The sequence below is a fragment of the Podarcis filfolensis genome (genome assembly GCF_964270895.1).
Source record: "Podarcis filfolensis genome assembly, chromosome: 8".
Classification (NCBI taxonomy): domain Eukaryota; kingdom Metazoa; phylum Chordata; class Lepidosauria; order Squamata; family Lacertidae; genus Podarcis; species Podarcis filfolensis.
This window is the reverse complement of record NC_139611.1, coordinates 62,156,057-62,182,246: the sequence shown is the minus strand read 5'-3', so window position 1 is coordinate 62,182,246 and position 26,190 is coordinate 62,156,057. Positions and strand designations below refer to the sequence as shown.

The 26,190-nt window shown below is 44.7% G+C and overlaps 1 protein-coding gene and 1 long non-coding RNA gene across 10 annotated transcripts in view; one reads left to right on the top strand and one right to left on the bottom strand.

Annotated features, from left to right (window-relative positions):
- The window catches only part of LOC310767995, a 135,422-nt gene that overhangs the window by 106,612 nt on the left and 2,620 nt on the right, over window positions 1–26,190 (top strand). The window lies entirely within an intron of this gene.
- LYPLA2 (lysophospholipase 2) lies at window positions 818–25,951 on the bottom strand. 9 transcript variants are annotated; one of them, XM_083625642.1, is made up of 11 exons: window positions 25,802–25,929; window positions 21,244–21,319; window positions 15,769–15,873; window positions 12,299–12,330; window positions 11,527–11,592; window positions 8,634–8,681; window positions 7,715–7,785; window positions 6,309–6,382; window positions 5,199–5,300; window positions 4,801–4,977; window positions 818–3,869 (listed from the first exon to the last, which is right to left on the bottom strand). In XM_083625642.1, the coding sequence occupies exons 3-11, from the start codon at window positions 15,844–15,846 to the stop codon at window positions 3,819–3,821; spliced, it is 699 nt and encodes a 232-aa protein (XP_083481768.1). In that variant the 5' UTR covers window positions 15,847–15,873; window positions 21,244–21,319; window positions 25,802–25,929; the 3' UTR covers window positions 818–3,818. The 9 variants fall into 9 exon arrangements, with proteins under 9 accessions (XP_083481768.1, XP_083481769.1, XP_083481765.1 ...); XM_083625643.1 differs by lacking the exon at window positions 21,244–21,319 and adding an exon at window positions 21,050–21,191 and having other exon boundaries at window positions 25,802–25,868; XM_083625639.1 differs by having other exon boundaries at window positions 15,769–15,867; window positions 21,237–21,319; window positions 25,802–25,858.

The window sequence follows — 26,190 nt, the reverse complement described above, 5'->3', positions numbered from 1 at the left end:
GCTGAAGGGGTGCAAGGCGGATCACAAGGCACAAGCACACAGCGCTAGCCAACACTTCATTGCTGCTCCCTACGTCTTCAGCACCTGCTTAACAGTTGAGCTGGCCCTGACTCAATGAGAAGGGGAAGTTAAGAAAACCCCTTTCAAACCGAAGATGTTACATGGGAATAGTCTCTCCTACCCAAACCACCCACTCTGCTTCTCTATTACATAAAGCCCTTTTGTACATACAGTATTTGGATTCAGAGCCATTCAGCAGTTAGCCTCAGGCGGCTTTTTTGGGCCACAATAAGGGCTAGAACCTTAAAAAAATTAGTAGACAAAAACAATATTTTCTAGGGAGTTCGTCTTGTGGGTCACATGTTGCACTCTAGAAATCAAAGATGGTAACTTGCAGTTTGTAGAATTCCAGTGTTGCAATAGGTATTTGGGTCTGGACTGGGAATATCTGTGATCAAATGCTAGTTCACAAATGAAGCCCACAGGTGGCCTTAGGTGAGTTTCTCTTTCCCCTGCTGCTCATCGTGTAGGAAAGTCACCTATAAGCATGGGTAGCTAATCTGTAACCCTCCAGATGTTACTGAACTGCAACTTCCATCAGCCCCAGCCAGCATGGCCAATGGTTGGGGGTGATGGGATATGTAGTTCAGCAACATCTGGAGGGTCACATACCAGCCGCCCCTGGCCTATGAGCTACTGCACAGGCTTGTTATTCATCTAAACCAAGAGGCGTACACAGTGCTTTAAACACTTAACGACTGTAGGAGAAACTGACACATCTTGACTACACTGAAGAAACAACAAGGTGAGGCACAGATGGTTGTGTTTGTTTAATCTCAGTGGAACACAAAAATAAAAATGATGTATGGGGAAGACAAAAGGGAAAGGGGGGTTGGGGAAGAGAATTAATTCATGTGCAGGAACATACAGAAGCCACTGTTTTGCTTTGGCTTCCATATTCTTAACACATTCCCTCTAGAGACACCCAAGACTTGCAGGCCACTTTGACAATTTGCTTTGAGAAGGATCTAGTCAAAATTGGCAGTGGCAACAGCAGCAGAGTCCAGGGCGCTTCTCTGTCTAACTACTATACAGAACAATCCAATTAATGGTCAGAGAAGAGGAGAGAGAGCAGCAGCAGCCAGGCAGCCACAAGCACAGGAGGAGCATCACCCCTCATGTCTGCTTGCCCACGCTCACTATAGAGAAGGAAGCCAAGGCCTGGTCTGCAGATGGAGCAAAATGCAGAAGGAAAAGGACTGTCACCACAACACTTCCTTGTGAAGGCTGAAGTGGTGGTGGGATAACATGCCTAAATACTCCCTATGTAAAAAAGCAGCATACACACGCACAAAGGTCCCCGCAGGTAGAAATCCAGCAGATGAGATGGCTAGATAAGAACCTCTGTTTGATGTGTCGCTACTTACAGGGATTTGAGTTTTACGTCAGGGAGCATTCAAGAACAGTGCACACAAAACCCACCTTGCAACTGTGAAGTTGTACAGTCCCCCTCCTCTACTACCTTGGGATTCTACCACTTCATTCTGCTGCATGTCCAAGACCAGCCACAGTCCTCCCAACCACTAGAACGTCCAAACCCAAAGCAGAATAGCGGAGGATTCAAACCCTCTACAGAGCAAGCAAGAGGCAGCTTTGCCATTTAAGCAGTCACTCAAAATGAGTCTAATGCAAATCAGTTTATGAAAGGATTAGTGCTTTCTGCTTCTCTGGTGATAAAAAGAGGCCATACAGAATACTGCGGCCCATTACAAACAAATCTCTCCAACCATTCCTGCTGTTTCTGTGAATGTGAGCTGTTCCAGCACCAAGCCATGTAATCTGGCCCTATTTCCAGTGAGATCTGGGAAGCCCCTGCGACCTGGAGGACGACCCAGCAAGTTGCCAGCTGCTAAAAAGGAAAGACCCCCAAGTGGGAGGCGTTCCGCTTGGCAGTGAAGGCACTTTGCCTTCTAGAGAAGCCAAGTTTGGCCTCGGCCAAATGATCCCCAAGGCTGGCAAAAAGCAGATTTTTGGGGAAGCAGCGGCTGTTCAGGGCAGAGGAGGCAGCCTTGCACTGAAAGCAGGAAGGGGAGCAACATTTCCTTTGGGGCTGCCATTGTGATGCAAGCTCTAGAAGGGCAGGCCATGTATTCCTACATGGATATGCTGAGCTCCCCCTTGGCTGCACATAGCTGTATAAAGCACTGGAAAGTGTAGCAGAGGGAGGGCTGTGGGGGACCCCAAGCACCTCCCCTGCTGTTGCTGCTACCAACCACCGAGGACCATACAGAGCCAGGAGAAGGAAGTGTGCAGAGAGATCTCTCACAAAGAGCAACACAGTAGGACAATGTGGGAGGCAACATTTAGCCCTTCACACAAAAAGAGGAGGAAAGCTCCTTGAATACACATCTTGTCCCTAGCTGTCAGTGCTGGTGTCAGCCCACGCCGGTGGATAATTTGGGTGTGGATGCTGAAGGGGTGATGGTAAGAGAACCTTGGCTGCTCAACAGCACAGCCCCCTGCCAGAAATGAGGATGAGAGCCTTCTGCTTGAGCTGAATGGGGACAGTTACTGAAATAAAACAGACTAGAGACTTAGGGTAGAGCCACAAAAAATACACCAGCCACCAGGGCTAGAAGGGAGAGAGGGGGACCGTGCTTGCCCATTCCACTAACAAGACCAGCGGGGTGGGGAGTGATAAGAGGGAGACTGCACCCCATAGACAAAAAGGCCGCTTGCAGCTACTCGATACAGACTGGATAGGAAGTGGAGGAGTGGTGCTTCTGAGAGCTGCGGTGCCCAAAAGGCTGCAGAGAGCTTGCTGCGTGTCTACCTTCTGGACAAACGCTACCCTATCTGTGTAGGTACAAAACAAGATAGACCCAATGGAGGGGACCACAGCAGAGATGATTTTGAAAGAAACAAAGGAATTTTTAAAAGAACATACATTAGAAGCAATTCCTGGTGAGGTGGGGGCCCCTCCACCACATTAACGCCCCAACCGACGGCATCTCCAGCCCAAGCTGGGAGTTGTTAGCACGCTGAATGGTGCATGTGGCTGACTGGGGAGGAGCAGCCCCAGGATATGCTTGGAGGATGTACAGCAACCCGTCAGCCAGCCAGACCTTCCTCCTTTCGCCTGGCAGAGTGGATGGGATGGCAGAACAGGGATGGAATGATTGCCTGGGTGGGGCAGTTTACCTGCCTCCCCTGCCCCAAAAAAGCCAAGCACTGGCAACTCGAGAGGGGGGCCTTGACCCTACCTGCACCTCTAAGGTGGTTCCACCAGGACAGGCTCAGGCTCTGCATCACAGAAAAGGGGGGGGCACAGGGACTGTGGGTGGGATTGTTGCAAACCCATCAGAGATCTCAGATACCTTTGCAGATGCTCCCTGCAAATACTGTAACAGCGCAGAACACAGTCTTGTAATACCTTTGTTTTAAGCCTTTGGCTACCACCCAGTTCATTGCCACAGCAAGCATTTGTGTGGGGCTGGGGAAGGGGGGAGAGATAGCAAAAAAAGGCGGAAATCAGGTGACCAAAAATACTAAATTTGCAAGGAGGCAGCCACATGGTTCTCAGCTGTACCTTAAAACCGCTCCGTACCTTCACTCCATGTACTGGAGAGAGAGGGGTAACCCTCCCTATGTACAGGAGGGGGGCGGTGCAGGAGGAAGGGAAAGGCCAGAGAAAGGAAACCGGCTGAAGTGGGGGTGGATTGCTGTGGCTCCCCATTTGCAGCTGGGCAGGTCAAGGTTAAAGATCACAGGTGGTGACCTCTGTCTCCTCTCCCTGCAACAGTCTCGAGTAGCTTTGTTTAAATCCTGGGCAGCAGCTTCTCAATGAATTCTTTCACAGCCATCATCTCCTGCACAGAGTAAAAGGAGAAGTAGTGGTTTTTGTTTGTGCATGTGCTCATTCTCCTCCCCTTCAAAGACTTAACAGCCTCAAACAGTTCATGTGCTCCCTTCGGGGAGTGACAAGATTCTCTGAACTGAGGGTCATAAAACAGAAAAAATTTCAAGAGCTGAAATGAGAACTGAGCTTATCAAGAGTCCGGGGGGAAGGGGGACTGGCCAGTTTCCTTGTTATGCTACATGAGTTGCTGCCCACACATGTACGCTGATTTTCAAGTTTCAAGCAGTCTTTTGGCTGCCACAAGAGGCGGCTGCCAAGCCAGCTCACAGCACTTTATTTCGCTGTTCATATAAAATCAAAAGTCAATTGAAGCAAGTCGAGATTAAACAAAAGCCACAATTACAGTGTCATGATGGCACTTGGCTTTATCAGGAGTTGGGGGTCTGGCCCATGAAAGCTGATGCCACAATATAGTTGTCTACCTTTAAGCTTCCACAGGGCACCTGCTATTTTTAGTACTCCAGACTAACACTGTTATCTCTTTTGAATTAATCGGTTAAAAAAAATACATATCCAGTTAAAGACAGCTGATTGCAGCAGTACAATATAATTAAGTGGGGATCAAAAAGAGGCTGCCTGAGACCACCAGATCTGCAAAGCTGCCTTAGGAAACTGGAGCATACAAGCCATAATAAGGGCTCATGGCAGAAGGCACTTCAAGGAGTCCCTCAAAGGATGCTTTGCTTTTGGATGCCATCCACCGAACCTCTGAAGGTCGAGGCACCAGGCATAGGACCTTCTCAGATACTTCCAGAGTAAGGTAGAGAGAGGGCATCTCAACCCTAATATCCCGGCATGCACCCTGGCTGCAACCAAGATATGGCCCTCAACTAAGACTAGTTAGTCATCCTAGGAAATGGGTTTACTGGCTGCCAACTAACCTGAGGGCAGGAGCTGTGCATCATTCCTGGGTAGGTTCTGAACTGGACCCTGCTTGGAGTCACAATGCCCTTCAGTTTCTCGGCAGTGAGGGCTCCAAAGCGGACTGGGATCATGGGGTCCATCTCCCCATGGCACTGTAGGATGGGGATGTCTTTGTTCATGCTGTTATTTGCTGCCTGCAGGAGGGAGGGGGGGGAAAAACAGCAGCAGGGGAAGGAGCACCAAGCTGTGAACAACCCATTGCACTCTGGGAAATGCAGTACCTGGGCAAGCTAGTTGTGAAGGAACTGCTCTACCAGACAGGCATTTCCCAGTTGAGCAGCCACCCCAGCATGCACCAAGCCCAACCCACAGGGCCAACAGCAACACATTCAAGGGGGAGAGGGGGCTGCAGTACCTGAGGAAAGGTCTTGTGCAGGGGGAGCCAGCAGCTGAGGGCCACAATGCCAGCCAGTTGGTGTGGGCACGTGAGCGCCGTGTAGAGGGACAGCGCGCCGCCCTGAAGCACAACCAAGATTAGAAAGCAGGTCAGAGCTTGCTCCAGAAAAGACCCTCTACCAATGCAAAGGTGCACACAACTCTCATCTACTGCCACCCCCTGTGAAAAGCCCTCCCCACCCCACCCCTTTGTAGGAGATTTCCTGGTTCTTATGGCATGAATGGTATGGGGGGGGGACACAGAGGTCAGTGGAGGCCACACTCCTCATGCACAGCGTCAGAGAAGAGCCCTCACCGCTTCCTGCCCCACTTAACTGCTTGAGGAAAAAAACAGACCTGGTGCAACCTAAACCTTTCAAAAATATAAAACCAAATTCTGCAACTTGATTATATTCTACCTACACAAATTTCAAAGGCTTCCCTCTCTTTTTTTGCATGCAATGTTCAGCTTGCCAGAAGGAAACAGGGAAGTACAGTGGTACCTCGGGTTATGAACTTAATTCGTTCCAGAGGTCCATTCTTAACCCGAAACCCTTCTTAATCTGAGGTGCGCTTTCGCTAATGGGGCCTCCCGCTGCCGCCACGCGATTTCCGTTCTCAACCTGGGGCAAAGTTCTCAACCTGAGGTACTACTTCTGGGTTAGTGGAGTTTGTAACCTGAGCTACCACTGTAGTAGGTTAGGAGGGCAGAAGTTCCACTCCAGAAGTCTAACTCTGTCCCCACACCCATCCTTGGGTTGTAAGGTTTTACCAGACATTGCCCCAAAGCATGTGTGTTTCCCATGGCAATAAGGGTTAGAAATGTATTTGGAATGGAAAAAGTGAAAGCAGTATGACTCAGGATACCACTTAACCTCAGTACTGTTGGAACAACTGCACACATCCAAGTTACTGCTCCAGAGGAAGCTATACCTCATTCCCCATGCTCCCCCCCCATTAGCAAGGTGGCAGCCGCTAGTTCTCCATCTTCCCCCTCCATCTTCACGTCCTGTTCCTCATTTCCAATCCCGCCATCCACACACTGGCTTGCCATCCTGGGGCTGTAGCCTGCCACACACACACCAGTCACCTGTGAAAAGCCTCCCAGGATGATACGGTTGGCTGGGATCCCATTCTTTATCTCATGTTCGATCACCGCTTTAACTGGAATGCAGAGGGAGAGAGTTCAAGGTGGCATAATATCATAGGCCTTGCATCTCAGGTGCCAAATATGCTGGGTGCACAATAATTACAAAGACAAAGTCTGTTGGCACAGATCTATTTCACAAAGTTTCCTCTGCTTCAAAATGTCATGTTTTTAAAAGGAGTGTGATGTTCTTTCTGGCAAGGCCTCCGGTGGCAGAGATCAAGGGAAAAGGAGTAGAGTTTGAAAAGTGGGGGGGAGCATAAGACAATCAACGTTTGCATTGGGCTCAGCTCTCCCTCATGAAAAGTGATGCCACAAAATACATGCTAGTCTTTTAAGATGCCAGAGGACTATTGGTTTTGCTGCAGTGGACCAACATGGCTGTTTCTCTGGAATCTGAAGCTTGCCCAAGACCTCTTCAGTGAATTCACAATTCACAGCCTTCACCACTATGTCACACCAGCTTTGGAGAGAGTTGGTGTGAGATTGCTAAAACCCAGAAACCACTCTTCTTTGGTGTTGAAATGTTTAAAAAAGCAGACAGTGCTAAGATGCCACACATTTGCAAATCAGGAATCCGCCTTGAGAGCACACATTCCCACTCTCTGGGTCTTTCCTGCTGGAGTGATTCATCTCCTCTTCTTCTCCTGCCAACATTAACAATTTGGGAATGGCTGCAAATCAGTGGTGGAGCATTTGCTTTGCATGCAGAAGATCCTAGATTCAATCCCCAGAATCTGGGTAGGGCTGGACAGACCCTTGTCAAAAAGCTGCCCATCAGCATTAGCAGCACCCAGCCAAGGGTCTGACTAGGTAAGGTCATTTCCCATGTTGCTAGCCAAGGACTTGTTATACAGACCAATGCAAACCATGGTTACTACAACCAGCTTTCCTCATAACCATGGTTTCCATAAGTTTTGGATAGGAACTATGGCTTGCAACCACTGCACCTGCAACACAAAACTACTTAAAATTGGAAAGGGCAGGCAGGGGTAAAATCTTCTTGGAGAAGGGATAAATATGGTGTGGGAGTGGAGGATGGCTTAAGATATGCAAAACATTGTCTACAGGATGCCTCTGTTACATTTGCACTAGGAGGAAGTGTTTTAAAATGAGCCTTCCATGCATTCAGAATGTAAACATCCCAAACTGCTTCACTTGCTTTACTTTTTGCAAGAATTAGGAAGTGGGCCTTTTTGAACTGGGAATGTAAAAAAGGGCAGAGGCTCTTTATGACTCAAGGAACAGAACCCGTCTCTCTCTTTCTCGCCAGCTTTCAAATGCTGTCAGTTAGAATTTGGAGAAATGTAGACCAGCTCTAACACTACCCCTGGGCAAGCTTTTCTTACGGTTCTCAGCAGCTTTTTTAATTCCAGTTTCATCCTCAGGTGCATCAGGACTCAGGCCCATCAAATCAAACCTGGAAGAACAAAATGCAAGTTAGCCCCTGTTCTCTGGTCCACCAGCAGCCTACATGAGGCTGGCTAAGCAAGCACATTATATGACTATATAGTGTCCTGGCAGCTTGGCTGTGCCATTCCAAACTCTTCCGTACGAAAGAATTAAAGTGATTAAGGGAGAACTCTGCTGGGAAGCTGGAGAGGTTTCTACCCGGCAGACTATCTGCTGGCTGCAGACATGCATCAATTCAGAGGCCTTCTTTCCACCAGGTCTTAAAAGGCAGCAAGCCTGCCTATGCTCCCCTGCTGTGTCGTGAATATACATTAATGCCCATTGCCCAGAAAAGTAACCAGAGACACAGGAAAAGTTTGTAGAAAAATCTAGAAGTGAAACCTGTGGATGTTGAAACAATATACATTTCTTAAAAGACTGTTAAAGGGCTGTGGATCAGAACCCTAGGCAAGGCAAGGTACCTGGTAGGCAGTACCCCTCGACCTCATGGCCCAAAAGTCTTATTTAAAGACTCACTCTTCGTCCTCTACAGTGTTTGCACCCCAGCCTTATAGGAGTAGCCATGGTGTGCCCCCTACAAATCATGCACCAACCTGCCCTAGCCAAAAAACACCAGCCAGCTTCCTCATGTCCACTAAACCTTTGCACACAGCTGCTGCCTTTAATTTCCCCCCTCCCATCAGCCTCTCATCTGTATCATTCCCCATCACTCCTGGTGACTGCCACAAGCCCAGTTCTGGCTGCCATATTTCCTTATGATGTCATGCAGGCCAGAAAAAGAAGTGCCTGGGAAGCAGCAGGCCGGGGCACGTCGCTTATCTGTCAGCAATTAAATTAACATTGTTTTATACTAACCAGGATGGCATGACCATCTTCATGTTGAGGGTGACAGGGATCCTAGGCCTGCAAGCAAATGAGAGGGTGGGGGGAGGGAGAGAGAAAGAGAGAGAGAAGCAGGCAATTATGCTCCAGTAGGAAGAGACAACAGGTCATGAGGCTCCTCACAAACCTAAGAAACCTCAACTCATCCAGACATAGCGGAGTTTGCAAAAACCTGCAAAGGCTGCACATTCTATCAAATCCTGAACTTGTACAATGTGACTCCAAAAGGTATGGGATAAACGCGACTGAGTTCCAGCTACAGAACTGATAGCTGTTTCCCCCCCCCCCCCGCCCAAGTACTCAACCTCAGGGTCTGTCCAGGTAGGGTTAGCTTTGCAAAGAAGCAGGTGACAAAGATCTTTACATATGTGTGCGCACACACAGCCTGCTCTGCTTGCCCTTACTTCCTTTCTAAGAAATACACACAGTCCCTCCTGGATCAGGCAGCGTTTGGTGTGGTTGCCAAGCAGCCCACCCTGGGACCTGGGCATTTGGGGACTGACTTGAGCATGAGCTAGGTGCTTTGGCTAGAGTTGCTGAGGAAGCAGCAGCCATCTCCTTTGGGCTGAAAGGCTCACGAGCCTGCACTCACCACAGTGGGCACAGGGCTTCGCATGTCTGCCTGTTGCTACCAACAAAAGAGCAAGACTCAAGTAGGAGCAGTCTGCAAGTCGCTCCATTTTGTCTTAAATCTGACCCAGGTGGCATCGCAAAAACAGACACGGCTGCTTTGCAAGGTAAGCGGGGGGTGGGGGGAGATATTGCAGGCTCAAGGCAGAACTGCGTGGCTCTTCCCAGTGTTTTGACAGAAAGAATATAGGTGAAGGCAGACATCAGCTCTTTTGGAGCCTATTTTACTCATCCTGCCATTACCACTGCAAGTCCAGGTTCAAAGAGGTGCCTAGGAAGGGAAACTGATGCCTGTTTATCATCTTGTATGCCACCCAGACACATCATTTAAGCCACACCCCAGCTGATGCATCCCCACCTTGCTTGTCAACATGCTCTTTGTGGCAAATCTAAAGATTCCCCAGTGTAAGGGGGGGCACGATGGTCCAGTTGTGGGGTATGATAATCTGTCCATGTTCCACCTGGGAGCTGCTGGGGGTGGGGACTTGGTGAAGGGAAAACCAGGTCAAACAGACTCTCAAGTTTTGTAAAAAGGGCAAAATTATTTGTGAGCCCCTCTTAGTATGTGCTTGGCAGATACTATGTTTGTCCAAAGCAAGCAAACTTGTGCTAAGGGCTGAGGTGGAGAGGCAGTGTGCTTTGTGCCTCAAAGATGTTGGGCTAATTTACTGAAGGTTTTTTGAAATAAGCACCTCTGCTGTGTGGTGTACAATACCCTGAATGGCTGACACTGGATAATCCATGCATGTTATAGGGAGCTGGAGCTTAGGGAGTTCAGGCAGAGTGTTGGGTTGGCTAGCAAGATCTACTGAGCTCCTTCCAGCCCACTGTCATAGAGGCAGTAATGTTTTTGAGTACCAGTTCCTGGAAAGTGCAGGAGGGGAGAGTGCTTCTGTGTTTGGGTCCTGCTTGCAGGCTCCCCAGAGACAACAGGTTGGCCATTGTGAGAACAGGATCCTGGATCAGATGCATCATTGGCCTGATCCAGCAGGATCATCTTATGTTCCTCAGATTAGAATATCATCTGATTAAGGCTGACATCCTTGTGGAGAAATGGTGGCGTCTGTTAATGTTGGTGAGTCAAGAAGTTTGCACTAACTGACCTCCAGGTGTTCAACTCCCAACCTGGTTTGGTCAAAAGTCAACATCATGTCTGATGTCTATTTTTCAGATTGGGTCACCACTATGATATTAATGTACTAACCTCAATCTGTAATATTTAATATGGCTGTTTTACCATTAACACCAAATTATTGTTTTTTGTGGTGATGTTCGTGCGATTGTAGTATTTTACAGTTTAAAATCTTCCAAAAAAATTGATTGAAAAAGATTAGAATATCAGGGATAACACAATGGTTGGTTAATTAATGATTGGTGGGGATTTTTTTTTTTTTTTTGCAAGGGCAGAATCTTAAGCGGGCAGCAAAAACTTAAGCCATAGCCCCTAAAAAGCTATAGGTTAAGTGCTATTCTCACTTTGAGACAGCCAGAGCTGGCTTGATCCAACAAGAAAGAGAACTGGGATGCAGCTGAGATTCTGCCTTAGCACATACATATATTTCTATTTTAAAAAGGAAAAAGTGGACGCAGGCAGGAAAAACATCACAGCCCAATTCCACTAATGGAATATATATTGTATTGTGCTTAAGGAAGCGAAGTCTCTGGCACTGGTGCAATGATGCGCCTAAGAGGAGCTCTGCTGGATCAGATCAAAGGGCTACCTACTCTAGCATGCTGCTCCCTACAGTAACCAACCAGAAGCCCAGAGAAGCTCACAAAAATGACATAAGGCAACAACCTTATCCTGCCTCTCAACCTATAAGGTTCCAAATTACATGAGAGCAAAGCTGTCAGAATGCCTGCAAACTAGTTTCCATGGGTGAAGAGAATGTTTCCAGTTTGGCTAGGATTAAAACCACACACAGGCCTTAAGGGAACCAGTGTTCCGCACCTCCTCCCCATTGTTGGACTTTGGTTCCCATTAGCCCAGAGTTACCACGGCCATTGGTGAGGGATGATGAGATTGTGCTGGCTGGGGCTAATGGGAGCTGCAGTCCAGAATGACTGAAGGGCACTAGGCTGGGGATGGTGAGTGTATTTTCTGAGTTTGTAAGGGAAGCTTATTTCTGGCTGGAGGAAACTAGACTGATAAGGGGAACACACACCCCAAGCAGAGGCCTGTTTCCTGAAACATATGCAAGCCTTAATTGTAACCCAGGGCAGAGGCAACACTTACGCATGAGGGCAGATGTATTTCACATAAGGAAGCCGGATGGAGGACAGGGCCTCAGCCCAGCTGTGCCTAAAGTAAGGGAAGGCAGAAATAACATAGATCAGAACTTGCACTGCACAGCAGACAAACTAAAATAGAGACGCAAGCATTTTCCACTGCCTGTCTCCCCCACCAAAAGCCATTCTACTGGAAAGCCATGGTGGGACATTTTCATAGCTGCCAACTGTGGTAAGAAGCATTTATGCAAAGCTATGCATAAAGACTCAAGCAAATTTATATACCCTGTATGAGTAACTGCAATCCAGTAAAGTCGGTAAGTCCTCCTCCACCTGGTGCAGCATCCCAACAGGAGACCTCAGCAGTCAGTCCACGCAGACCAGCATTCCCCAGCCTGGTGCCTTTCAGATGTCTTGGGCTATAATGTCCATCATCCCTGACCAATGGCCATGCTGGAATGGGCTGATGGGAGCAGTAGTCCAAGGTTTTTGGAAGGCACCAGGTTGGAGAAGGCTTGTGTACTGAGCGAGATAGACCAATAATCTGATTTGGTATAAGGCATTTTCATATGTGAAAATGTGTTCTGGATTGGTAAACTATTGCTTTTGTCTCAACATCTCCTCATTCCAATCCTCCCGCTGCTCATGCTGGCTAGAATATTAACATTCAACATTTCCCAACTAGAAACAGGAGCTCTTTTGGGTCCAGGCTGCTGGAACAAAGAAGGTTTCCCCCTTCCCTTCTTGCCTCAGTTACTAACACAACCCAAACAACTCACCCTGTGTCTCCAAGCCCATGTAAAAAAATGACCTGTGAAATCAAGCAGAAAATAACACATTAGGCAGCACAACAAGTGCAAAAGTGCTACCAAAGCACATCAGGAGCATCCTGTGAGACCAATTAGTTGCCAAAAAAAAAAAAAAAAAAAAAAAGCGCAGCAGTGAATTATGCTAAAGGGGAAAAGCAGGAAGGACCCAACCTAAAGTGAGGAGGAGAGGCTGGGAACGAAGAGCCTACACATCACCATGTGTGTGCCCCAGCTGTAATAAGAGAAGGTGCCTCAACCACACCCCAGGTCACTGAAAAGGGACTGCTAACACATCAAGTACACATCTGCACCTGGAAGACAGAGGCAAACACAAGATGTAAGCTGAGCCATGCAGAGAGGCCCATCATCTAGGATTCCTAAACCTAGGAATCAAGGAACCTAGGATTCCTAAACCATCATCTAGGATTCCTAAACCTAGGCAATAAGCTCACCCCATACATGCCCACTTGACAGCTTAGATCTCCAGAACCAGCACTCTACAAATGCCACAAAACATGCATTCCACAATTGTGAGAAATCCATCCTTTAGTGTGGCAGAACTTTGGAACTCCCTGCCCACTTACAGTAGGAGAAACCTACTGTAATACTTTCAGTGCCTGGTAAAAATTTGTTCATTTCAGCAAGCCTACTCAGGCATGTAGTTGCAATTTACTTATTTTTTAATTTACTTATGTTTTTAAATTTACTTATCTTCTTTTGTATTTTAAACTTTTTGATGTAACTTTTTAAATGTTTGCTTTTGCTGGTATTTTTAAAGGAATATTATAGATTGTTTGTAAACCACTTCGAAGTCTCTTGTTTGAGTAACCATTATATAAATGTTATTTAAAAAATATGCCCCACCCCCAATAACTTCTGAGTCAAGGTTATTGCTTTCTGTGAATTAATCCAACAGGCTGCTACCACCTCCTCTCCTAAACCTTGCCTATTTCAAGAATTTAATATTTCACCTCATATTTAAGAAAATGGGGGGTGGGGAGAGATGTATCTGTATATAAGACACCCCCTAATTTTTGGGGGGAAACCGAGTCTTATACACGGAAAAATACGGTATATTTATTTGCTGAGAATGGAAACAGTAGAAGTTGTGCAGTAAATTATGCATAATAAAGAGATATTGCACAAATTTGCAAAAAAATTATACAGGTTTAAGAATTCAGCATTTCTTGCTGAAGAACAGGGCAATTTATCTTAGCACTGAGAACCACAGTGATATAAAGGTCCTATTTAAAAGGCAGGCTCTCCATGCAACGGAATCTGGCCTTTCAAAAATTCACACAGAAGTGCTGGTGCACAGCTTCTTGCACCCCTCTGTTATCAATGTTATTCTTGACCAGCAGCCCAGACAGAGGAAACCAAACACCCCCTAGCAGAGCTGGATGTGCTTTGCTTCCCCATTTCTGTTGGCAACCACAAGTTCCAGCCTTCTTGAAGAAAAACAGAGTTGTTCATTAGAAAGGTCAGGGAAGTTAGCAATTCCAGTCCAGGTGAGAGGGTTAAAAAGCTTCCATCAACCAGCTACATGGCCACATCTCTGCAGCAGGTTACCACACTGCTAAACCCAGCAGTATTTTGGCAGTGACAGATCCACCTGCGGGCAGACAGGCCTGTTCGCACCATCAGTTACCTCAGAGTCATGTCTCCTGAGCAGCTTCAATCTCTGTTCACAAGCCAAGACTGTTCACAAGCCAAGTTAACTGAGGAGGCACACTCCAAATATTTATACCTGAGTATTCACATCCACTCCCCGTGTGTCAGACCACCAGAGACTCTCTTCTGACTCTTGCAGAGAGGTTAATGCAAACTAACTTTTCGTGAATGTCTTCACAGAATTTACCCAATGGAAAGCTAGAGACTTGTAAAGCTTTGCTTCTGTTGCAGATCTTGATATATGGTTTGGCTGCTTATGAGCTCTGAAAAACATGGCTTTCATTTCTAGCGGAAGAGCAAGTTCCTAGCCATTATCACTGTGGTCTTTGGGAGAGGAAATTGTACAGTTTCCTTTCCCTTCCTGTAGTTCCAAATGGTTATGCCAGAAAACCTATTACTGTCCTAGTTCCATCTTTCATTTAAAACATCCATTCTTCTCTCATATGTCTAACCCTCACCAAAACGGCTACAAATTCTACAAACACCTCTGCCTACCCCATCTCAATCAGCACACATTACAGCAAAACTCTCAATCCCACAGAGTTCTTGACAATCCAAGGGTTGTTTCACAGATTCCCCCCCCCCCATGGAACTTGGGTGCAAAGGGGAGTTGGCTCCTTGAGAATTTAATCTCACTCCTTCCCACAGTTCTGAAACATTTAACACCCTACTCCAAATCTTCATATCCCATCAGCCTTTGTCTCTGTCCTTTAAAAAGGAAACAGAGCCACAATAACACCTGCAAATTAATCAAGAGTCATTTGCATAATAGAACAAGGAGACAGGCTTTACAAAGCAATATTTGCTGAATTCCAGAATGCAATAGTTTCTGTTGGCCAGAATGTGGCAAAATTTAGCATCTTTTGCCTGCTGGGCACATATGTTCGGAAAAGCTCAGTTACTAGTCCTCAGGAATGCAGAAAACAAACTTAAAAAAAAAAGTGTTCTGGGGGTTGGCAGAACTAACCAGTGGTCAGAAGGGAGCACTTCTGGTGTCCCCTTGCCTCCTGATCACTCACAGCCAAGCCCCTGGAGACCACTCATCTCTCTACTCTCACAGCACTGAGGAGACCAAATACTGAAAAAGAATTATATACAAATAAGCCCATCTAGGCAAAATGTGTTTGATTTATGTAATGTGTTCTCCTTGCAGAATTTAGATCTTTGTGAAGGGGAGGGCATGGTTCACACAGATAGGCAGGAAATAAAACTGCAAGGTACATCTGATGGTGCAAATGCAGGCAGAGCCAGCAACAAGGGCGAGGATTATAGGAGCTTGGGAGCCTGGTGGGTGTCAGTGTCATTTCTGCAGAAGCGCCTGGCCATGATGGTTGACCACAGCAGCCCCACATTTGCATTAAGGGGGTGGTAGAAAGCAAGCCTTGGCTATTATTTCCTTGTTAGTGCAAGAGTAGTAGCATCAAGGCCAACACAATTTGATACAGCTGGGCTAATTACCTGCCAGAGGCAGCGGTGGTGTTTTGCGCAGGTCCTACACAAACAACATTGTGCTGTTTACTGGAAAGGAACGAAACCATGTTGATCTCTTCCCGCAGCCCTCCCCTCACCAAAGTTTCTCTCTGCACAATTCCTCTGCCACGACCCCCACCACCCCTTTCTCTCAAACAGCTTCTGAGTTAAAGGGAGGGCAGCCCCTTGACATTAGCAGCAACCGAGGGGGGTGGAGGAAAGAAATCCAGTTAATTCCCCTAATCTTTCTGGATCCCGACAGATGGCAAGCCAAGGAGAGAGACAGAGAAAGCCCTTACCGCTGCAGTCTCCCGCTCTGCCCCTGAAATGGTCACGGCATCGGCGAGGAGGGGGACAGACATGTTGTTACCGCACATACACCAATAGAGGTTTCACAGCTCACGCTGAAAGACACAGAGATAGAGAAACACACACACATTTATTATATGCAAAGCACTTTTAATTTAAGAGCCGCTCTGCAATGCTTAATCTTGTTGGACCTTACAACTATGCGAAGAGCTAGGTCACTTTTATAACCAGGCAGGGTACAGAATCAAAAGGGGTGTAAAAGCCTCTCTTCAAATGTGTGCATGATGTACAAGTTCCCATTCTGAAGCCCATCAGGTTTCACCTCTTTCCCTGTCCTACATAAGGGCTAGAAGCTTGCTCCTGGATTGAAAATGAAAACCAAGATTTTCAGAGCAAAGGTTGCAACCCAGAAACCTTGGGCTTCAGACCAGCACCCAAGACCAAAAGCCACAAACAACTAGCTCTCAAGGTGGAATATCCACCTGGAAAACCTGGACCAGCTAGTTCCAGCAGTTGACAGTGGCAAAGAGAATATTCCATCTCTAGGCCCTCAAAGCAGAAACTCCAGTCTGGTCTCCAAGGAGACTTTACATTTGCTTAAAAAGTTCATCTGAGAAAGTTTCCGGTAGATATGAACTAACAAAAAGAAGGCTGCATACAGGCCAGGTGCAATAAGACTAACATATCCAACGTTTAAAAGCCTTGAATATTTTAAACTCCAACCTATCTCAGGCCATGGATCTCTTCTTTAGAGCATTATTTAATATAAAACATGAAACACAAAGAGCTGCCTGAAATGTGACCTACAAACATTCCTCTGAAGGACACATGCGAGGATTCAGATTATTAATACCTCTGAAAACATTTCTGTACCCTTTTATAGTTGTCCTTTAGTAGACACACGTCAGTGAATTATAGAGTTGAGGTCTGTAACAGATTATCTAGTCAACAAAATCCTATCCTATACTGAAACAACCATGAGGGTTTGTCCCCTAGTATTTAATCACAAGGTACTTTCCCACAAATTAAGTATGAACCCGTTTAATGTAGAAATTTAAGAATAATAAGTGCTACATTCATAAAAGGCAAAATTCAAAACCAGGATGCAACTAGAGGAATATACCGTAGGCACAAAATAATATGTATATGTGTGTGTGAACACATTTCGAACAGGCTAAGAATTGGCTACCACATGGTAGCTGAGCTCCCACTCTGTATTTCCCAACTCTGAGGGTTTTCAAAGCAACCGTGACTTGTTTTTCAAATGCTGCTTATCTGTTATATTCAGTGATATGGTTTGATAAGGGTTCCCTGTAACATCCTGCCAAAGGCCTTGGGAGGCACAGCTTAAGGACAGAGTGGGAGTCAGTGGCTTTTACAAAACTGCAGCATAAAGACCCTGATATTAAGCCTGGGATCTCTCATCCCAGCAAACCCCTCCTGCAACCAAAAAGCTGAAGGTTTAAAAGTAGTTTTTGTTACTTCTATGCCACCAGTAAAGGACAAGGCTATTTATATAACCACTGATAACAGTGCAGGGGCATAAAGATTCAAGAGTCTGTGCTGCCTCGGCTGCTACTGGAGATGTACTGATGCAGCCAATACATGAAAAACAAGAGCTATGCCCGATGGCTGCCCACTTGGGTGTAACTATGACCACAAAGGCCAGGACGGTATCAAGCCATTGCCACACTGCCAGTACATCTGGAAGCCTATTATTAACCTAATCACGCAGTGCAAATCATCATACTACAGTGGTACCTCGGGTTACATACGCTTCAGGTTACATACACTTCAGGTTACAGACTCCGCTAACCCAGAAATAGTGCCTCAGGTTAACAACTTTGCTTCAGGATGAGAAAAGAAATTGTGCTCCGGCGGTGTGGCGGCAGCAGGAGGCCCCATTAGCTAAAGTGGTGCTTCAGGTTAAGAACAGTTTCAGGTTAAGAATGGACCTCCGGAACGAATTAAGTACTTAACCCGAGGTACCACTGTATAACTGTGTAACACCCACATCAGTGTTTAGGCCAAAAGCAATGGCAAGTTGAATGCTATGGTTACCCACAAAAGCTTAGAGCAGAGGCTAAGAATACAATCCAGAATCTAAACAAAACAAAAAAAATTTCCTTCCAGTAGCACCTTAAAGACCAACTAAGTTAGTTCTTGGTATGAGCTTTCGTGTGCATGCACACTTCTTCAGATACCTTTTTTTTGTTTTATTTTGTTTTGACTATGGCAGACCAACACGGCTACCTATCTGTAATCCAGAATCTGATATTCTATTTAAAATAAACACCAAGTTTCTAGCCTCCTGTGACTGTAGCTATGCAAAGAAACTTGCCCAAAAAGAGATTAGGAAGGAAGCTGGAATGAGAATTCCAAAAGGTCAGGACAACAGTTATTATTCACTAATTACTGCACTTATCAGCCACACTCCAGTTTCTTAGCCCATGCTCCCTTGTCTTTGTTGTGAGCCCATCCCTTGCTTCCCTGAAATGAACACAAACAACAGAGATGTTCCCCATCAACAACACCAAACACCCACACCCACCCACCCACCCAATGGCAGCTCAGCAGACACTGGCCCATGGCAGGACATATCTATGATATTTAGTAGTGGTCCCCTGTTTGTGGAATGCTCTCCCTAGTGAGGTACATCTGTCTCCATCATTATTAATTTTCAGGAGGAATACTAAAACACTCCTTGTTTACCCAGGCATTTGGTGGCATGAACACTGCTCTTGGCATCCCTGAGATCACTGGAATGAATGAATGGTTTTAACTGTAACTTTTAGAATGCTTAAACTGTAACTGCTCTTAGAAGGTTTTAACTGTTTTAGAAGGGTTTTGTTTTTTAAACTGTAGATCTGTTTGCCACCCTGGGAGGGATATAAATTCAAATAATAATAATAATAATAATAATAATAATAATAATAATAGTAACAATAAATGTATCCCACTTGAAGGATTTTGGCTATTAAAGCACAGAATCTTTAGAGGTCCAGCTCAAGCGCTCTTCCATCGCTATTGCAATATGGTACCTGTTGCTTGAATAACATGAAGCAGCTTGCTCTGTTTGTTTCCCCCCCTCATCAAACAACTGTTATTTGATTATGTCACAGTGTGGTGTGGACTGGACAGGAGGGTATGCAGAGAGGTCCACAGTTACCTTTGTGAAGGGAGGATGAGAGAGAAAGGTGGACCAGATGACCCTCAAATCATTCACACCCTGATTCAAGTGCTGAGCAACCTCACCAAGCTAGCTATCAACAATACATAGGAACCAAGTCTCCTTCACATTGCTATATTTCCTGCACCTTATTTCTTATCTGGATGAAGCTGATCTTTCATAGGTCCATCAGTTTTTTACCTCCCCACTGAAAATGCCATCTTGAGCTATTGGTGCAATCAAGTTGAATGGTTCAGATAAGGCCATTTGCCAAGAGTCCAGACACAGACTGATCCACTGCATTCCACACATGAATGCTTGAACAGTAACCTGCCCACAATTTTTTTCTTGAATGAAATTATTATTATTATTATTACAAAATACAATAAAATAGCTTCTACAAAAAATACAAATCAAGTAATTAGACTACAGAGTTCTCTCTTCTTAGCCCTTACCACCCACAGAGGACAAATAAGCACCCTGGGAGACCAACATTTCCCTATCTCTCAGCCAGGGTTCTCCATCCACCATCTACCACTCCCATAAGTATACAATCTCTGGACCTTAACAAACGCCCCAGACATAACACTCCAAAGAAAGAAGAAAAACAAAGAGAGAAACAAAAAGAGAAAGGAACAATAAGAAGAGAGAAGGGCAGGGGGAGACAAAAGAAGAAACATTAGAGAAAGATACAAAAAGAAAACTTGATTTTTCACCCGCAGGTTACATAAAAAAGGAAAAGGATTATTTCAAACATTCAGTCCACGCTAACATCCATCTTCTCCACTTTCTGTTAAACAATATTTCTTTTATGCCAAGGTGCCTCAGAATCATTCATTTCTTTTTCCCATGAAGTCCAAGATTGGTTCTCTAATTGTTATTGCTATTGATAAATGTCAACCATATTTTTTCTTTTGCCATTACCTCTATTAATTCCCACCACCATTACTCCATATTGAGTGATAGTAAATTCTTCTGCCCATGTCCATTTTCATTCTTTCCAGTCTTTTTCCACAGAGAATACCATAACTTTAGCAGCATCATTCTCTTAATTCACTTCAGATTGTATGCAGAATACTTTCTCTCTACTAGGACTGAAGTTTTCTCAAAGTTTTTTTCGCCCCTCAACTTCATCAATACCATATCCAGATAATTTTCAATAATAATAATAATAATAATAATAATAATAATAATAATAATTTATACCTCGCCCATCTGGCTGGGTTTCCCCAGCCACTCTGGGCGGCTTCCAATTGAGTGTTAAAAACAATACAGCATCAAATATTAAAAACTTCCCTAAACAGGGCTACCTTCATATGTCTTTTAAAGATAAGATAGCCGCTTATTTCCTTCACATCTGAAGGGAGGGCGTTCCACAAGGCGGGCGCCACTACCAAGAAGGCCCTCTATCAGGTTTCCTGTAACCTCACTTTTATTTTCTCCTTCTCATCCAAATCAAGGCATGGAAGTCATTTCCACTTCAGCATCTGCTTAACCATCTGCTTAACTATTTCATGATCCAGTCCTCTCAACTTTTCATCAATTTAGTCTGAAGCCTCTGAGTATTCCCCTTCTCCATTTTCTCCATTAATCTCTGATCCGATCATTTAAAATTATTCAGTCATCAACTGTTGAACTACACCAACAGTCACTGGAAGATCCAAAAGTGCCTTTACCATAATGGACGCTTTTAATGTTCTGGATATTATTAGCAACTCACTCTAGCTTAATATTTCCACCTTAAAATCACAGCTGCAACGTGTCTTATCTCATATTAACTTCTAACCCACAGCTGGCAATGGCCACTTTACTTTCAGTTTTTTCAGTTGTTTAGTGGCAGGAAAAGAGAAAAAGGGTTAAAGATTTTTCACACAGAGGTTCCCCTTGTCCATTTAATCGTTACTGTCAACCATAAATCTGGAATTTTGCTCTGCCTTAGACACTTTAACAATCCGTTTTCCTTTCTGTTTTCCTTAATGACGGAAGGTGTTACTTACAGATTTTCAGATTGTAGATTTTCACCAGCTGATGGAGGGAATTATTGTTACAGTTTTCCTTGTCCCAGAAGTGTTTTAAAAAGAGAGGGTGTAGGTCTTTCTTACCTGTGAAAATTGATTACGTGGAGTTTGGGCACGATGGCAACTCGTCAGTTTCCCAGCTCGTTATAACTCCCGTCCAAGCCACCAGGCATATAAAAACAGTCTCGATCAAAGCATTTGAGGTCAACTCCCAGATCACCCTTATCTGCATAATGATTAATAGTCAGACTATCTGTCTATTATCAATCACTACATACCGTAATTATCTTCTGTAAGCAGGAGCTAACAGAGAGGCAGCCAAACCGCCATTCCTCTCCCCGGAAGTCCTCTAACCTGCCCACAAATTGAGTGAGATGAGGACATACCAAGCTTGTTTATTTCATACCATCATTTTAAAACCTACGAAAAAAAGTGACTAGACAGTACAATATTCAAGGTTAGAATTCCATAAAGGCAAAGATCAGGGCCACAAACCTGTGCAAGGGCCATGTGTACATAAATCCACCAAAAAGCAAAGAACTTAAAGGTACCTAATTCTATGTTGGGCGGTGACCAAAATATTTAAATTGCTATGCACATAGCATAGGTTGCTTAACTCCAACTTACATCAACTCCAACCAGTGTGCCAAAGATCAGGTATGTTGGGATTTGAAGTCCAGTAACACCTAGAGCGTCACAGATTTCCTATCCCTAGTTTATATGATCTCTGAGCACAAGATGTTGAAAAGGTTGGTTCCCTCATTCAAGGTGCCTTGGCTCATGTGAAAAAAGCCATGAGAAATACAATCCCTAACTGTTAAGAAATCATAATCCCTTCCTCCCCCAAATGCATGCCATGGCCTTATTTATATGAAGGAGTGTAAAAGAAATGTGTCAGAAAATCTGGTCATCTGTGCATTAAAAAATTAAAATCAGACACTGGCATCTTAGTACCTTGCATACATTTTCACCTCTATACAAGGTACTCATCTTGAAATTAACACTGGTACTGTAATCTAATTACCCCCTCCCCCCATTTTACACAATACAGTACTTAGGCTTGCCTCCTTTTTTTTAAAAAAAGGAAAGCATACCTGCATGCAGGGCCCATTCATTCCTAGTTGAGGAACAGATGTGAAAGTCTGTCAAATGTAAGGATTGAGGAGAGGGGAAAACATTTTACAGAAACTCATGCTAAACCTGAATGAGCTAGGTAGTTTTCAAGAACAATGACAATTTTGCTTGAATTTAAGAGAACTCACCACTTGGCACACACTTACAGCATCATGGAAATCAGCTTCCTTATTGGAACACAGCCAGTGTAACACCATTTTTTTAAGGGATCCAGTAAACTACAGATTAATTAGGCTAACTGCTGTCTCTGCTACTGACAGAAAACCTTATTAGGGGCTAGAATTGTTAAACATATAGAGAGGAAGAATCAGCTGAGGAATTAGTATGCTGAGGAAGATTCAGCACAGCTTTTTCAAGGATAGTTCTAGCCATTTTTTGAAAATTCCTTGAGCATTAAACATGAGACCTGCCAGACATATAATTTTGTCAAAAGATTTCAGAAAATTCAAGAATACAACAACATCTCAAAAGCTTTTGACAAAACTTTTTATCAAGGGCTGCTAAGGAAAAAAAACCTTAGCATTCTGGTTAAAAAACAGGAAACAGACATTAGAAATAAATTGTCAGTTTTCACAGTGGTGGGAAGCAAACTAAACCCCCTCAGTTCTGAATTGAGAATGGTGTTATTTCACCTATTCATAAATTATATGGAGCTGTGGGAAACAATGAGGTAGCAGTAGAAGATACAGTATAGCAATTTTCAGACAGGATAGAAGAATCCCAAGGAAAGAGACTGAAAATAAAACAGCCATTACATATATAGAAAACTGTGGTGCACCTACTATTAGAATACTAGGTTACCAGTTGCTCTGTCTCAAAAGGGATATTCTCAGGAGGATAAAGCTACTGGCCAATAACCCTGGAACAGTTGGAATATCCATGTTCAGAGGTAGCATACTACAGAATATCAACTGCTGTGGACAAACAACAGGGGATGGCTCTCATCATACCCTGCTCATGATTTTCATTTAGCGGCATCTGGCTAGCTACAGCTGGAAAAGAAAGCCGGACTAAAGAGACTTTCTGCAAGGCAATTCTATGCTCTTATGACCAGCACTTCTTTAGGAGAATAGATTGGGGAAAATGAACATTCCTTGTCCATATCTGAGTGATGGGGCAAGAGAAACAAGCTATTCAAATGGCAAATGGAAATTCATTTGTGTTCTCTGCTCATTCTCTAGTAACAAAGAGAAGTCATGCAATATTAATAATAATGCTTGTTCAGTAATAACAGCACTCTCAGAGCTAAGTACATTGCTAACAAAATCAGTCCCAACATGCTCCCAAAATACATGACATGAGTGATTCCAAAAGCAACAGTAGCATAAAACTTTTATTAGGACCAACTAAAACACTACCGAAGAGTGAGTTTCAAACAATTTGAAAGGTTGCTCACTATTTGGTAGTGTTTGAGGTGGCCCTAATAAAGGTGTTATGACACTGCTTTTGGATTTTTTTCTAGAAGACCTAACAACTACTTGCAATTGTTGTTTACTGGTTCAAAAAAGTCTCTCCCTAGTGCCTCCTGAACAGGATGTCATAAGTACATAGTTGCTTGGAAAGAGAAGCCAACTCTTTAAGCACTATTTCACACAAATATGTTGTTCTTTCCCTGATATCAATTCCTATGCTATAGTAAAAAAGATACTTCATTTCTTATAGGACACATAGCCCAACAAGCTGGAAATGGTTTATCAAACCTCCATGCTACAATGTGGAGCATTTTACATGCCTGAGATGTATGGGGAAAGGGACTATACGTACTAAGAATAAATCTTCTTCCCTTCAAACCTTTCCCACACGTTCTATTTATTGCTGTGGTGCTTTCAACCTTTGCAAATGGACCTGAGTACTTAACACAACATGAAATAAACTGATAGGATTTGCTACTGCCAGAAGTAGTGATTGATGGCCAACTGAGATGGTATTTAAAAAGGATCAGACAAACGCATGGAAGGACAAGATTAACAGAAACTTTTAGCCACAAAGGTTCAGCAAAGCCTCCATGTTTAAAGAGAGTATAACTGAGCATCAGATAATTGGAAAGGCAAAAGGCTAAGGCTCTTGCTTTCATGTTCTATCTTGAAGCATTTAGTTGGCTGAAGACAGCATGATTAGTGGGCTCCTAGTCAGATCTAGCAATGTGACTTATGTGTACTGTAATGAAGAACACTGTGCTGTGCATCTTCAGCCAAAACCACAACTCATCAGCTTGATTCCATTATAACTTGCTCGGGAAACTCTGGCCTTGCTGAATCAATTAACTTACAAATCACTCTGATGTGTTTTTCACAAACTGAGTTTTTGTGTAAGTCAAATTATAACTTCTGGCATGCTGACTGCAATCTTAGGCAATCTTGGAATGCCAAGGAAACATAGTTAGATCAGTCTGTAGGTTAACTAAGGTTTAAGACATTCAAACTTGTGGTCAACTTACAACTAGCAAAGTTATTATTCCTTCCTAACGAATGTATGTGTTTCTCTCTCCCACTTTAAATATTAAAGAACCAAGTCCATGAGAGACACCCATTTTCTATTGATGTGTGATGGCAAAAGTTCCAATGTAATCTACAGTTATTACACAATACGACATTGTAGTAAAGGCTATTTTGTTTCAACAAGCCTTTGAGTTCAGGTGAATCATATTCTTTTAGTTATCAAAGTTATGTTTTTATGCTGCTTAGTTTATTATTATTTCATACTGTTTTATCATGATAGTTGCAATTCACTTTGGACATTATTATGCAATGGAAAAAAGACAATATATGCTTTTAATAATGAATGTGTTGTCCACCTTTGTTCTCGGAATAAGGTAGAAGATAGAAACTGAGTGAATATCATCTATTATTTGCAAGGGTACCTACAATATATGCAAAGGTTGTAAGCAGTTAAAGGTACTCAGGTCACTGCTCACAATAAAAATACAGTTTGCATGAGATACTGCAGCATGCAATTAACTTCTCTCCTGTGATTTGGCACAGCTTTGGTTCTTATCCTTTCAGAAAACGTCTCACCCAGATCCCCCCCATTCATCTGCACACACACATTCTACCCACGACCGCTTGCATCTTCCTGCCCACACTCATTCCCCCTCCTCATCCCCTGTCCTCTTAGGATGAGCCCATGCCAAGGAAGAGAAGGGTGGGCAGCTCCTGTACATCAAAGGAAAATGTAAATGTAAACTGGGAAGAGATGAGAAAAAATATACACCTTTAAAAACACACACACACAACTTTCAGAATGACAGGGAGTCCTGGCAGGTGCATATTTTTCTCTTATCTCTTCCATTGCATCTGGGCCATGCTAGCACCTCCTCGTGCTCCTAACCCTCCATCACTGACCTCTTCCCACCTGCAACCCCTGGACACCCCCCCCCAAAAAAATTCAGCACCTCAAACCCTCTTCCACATTCTCAGCTTCCCTTCCCTCCTCGCGAGTGTCACCTCCTGGCCACACCCTCCCTGCAGCCCGCCTCACCCTCTGCCTCCCTCCAGCCCACGCCCCCTCCGCTCCCTCCCCCAACCCTTTACCTCACAGACCTGGGCCCCTTCGCGTGCCCCCCCCCACTTCTACCAACAGCCCGCCGCTCACGCAGAGACCGGCCCACCCTCCTCCTCTCTCTCCCCATACAGAAGCCCCCTCGGCGACGAGACTATCCCCTCGAGAATGGTCCCGATTCTAATTGCCCCCCTCCCCCCTCACCTCTTTCCTCTTGTCTCTTTCTACCCGGCTTCCAACTGAAGAGGATTCAGTCAGTTCTCGAGCTCACCAGACGGCTCCGGAACTTCCGCCGCCGCCGCTGCCGCCAGCGCGCGCGAGGTGGGCGGGTCCGCCCAAGTTTCGGCCCCGCCGGAAGTGTCGCGCGCCGCTCTATCCCGCTGGAAAGAACGGAGTCCGGAAGAGGAGCCTCGAGGGGCGCGGCCATCTTGGTTGGCTGAATTAACGAACCGCGGGGTTCCTCGTGCCGGTGTCATAAATTAAATGGCTCAGTATTTTCATATGGCTTTTTGCTGTTATTACAGTGGTACCTCGGGTTACATACTCTTCAGGTTACAGACTCTGCTAACCCAGAAATAGTACCTCGGGTTAAG

Coding starts and splice junctions, on each gene's coding strand:
- LYPLA2 (XM_083625641.1), bottom strand. CDS start 15,846: ATGTGCGGTAACAACATGTCTGTCCCCCTCCTCGCCGATGCCGTGACC. Junction 8,682..11,526: donor AAATACATCTGCCCTCATGC/GTAAGTGTTGCC, acceptor ATTTGCTTGCAG/GCCTAGGATCCCTGTCACCC. Junction 7,786..8,633: donor AAGATGGTCATGCCATCCTG/GTTAGTATAAAA, acceptor TTGTTCTTCCAG/GTTTGATTTGATGGGCCTGA.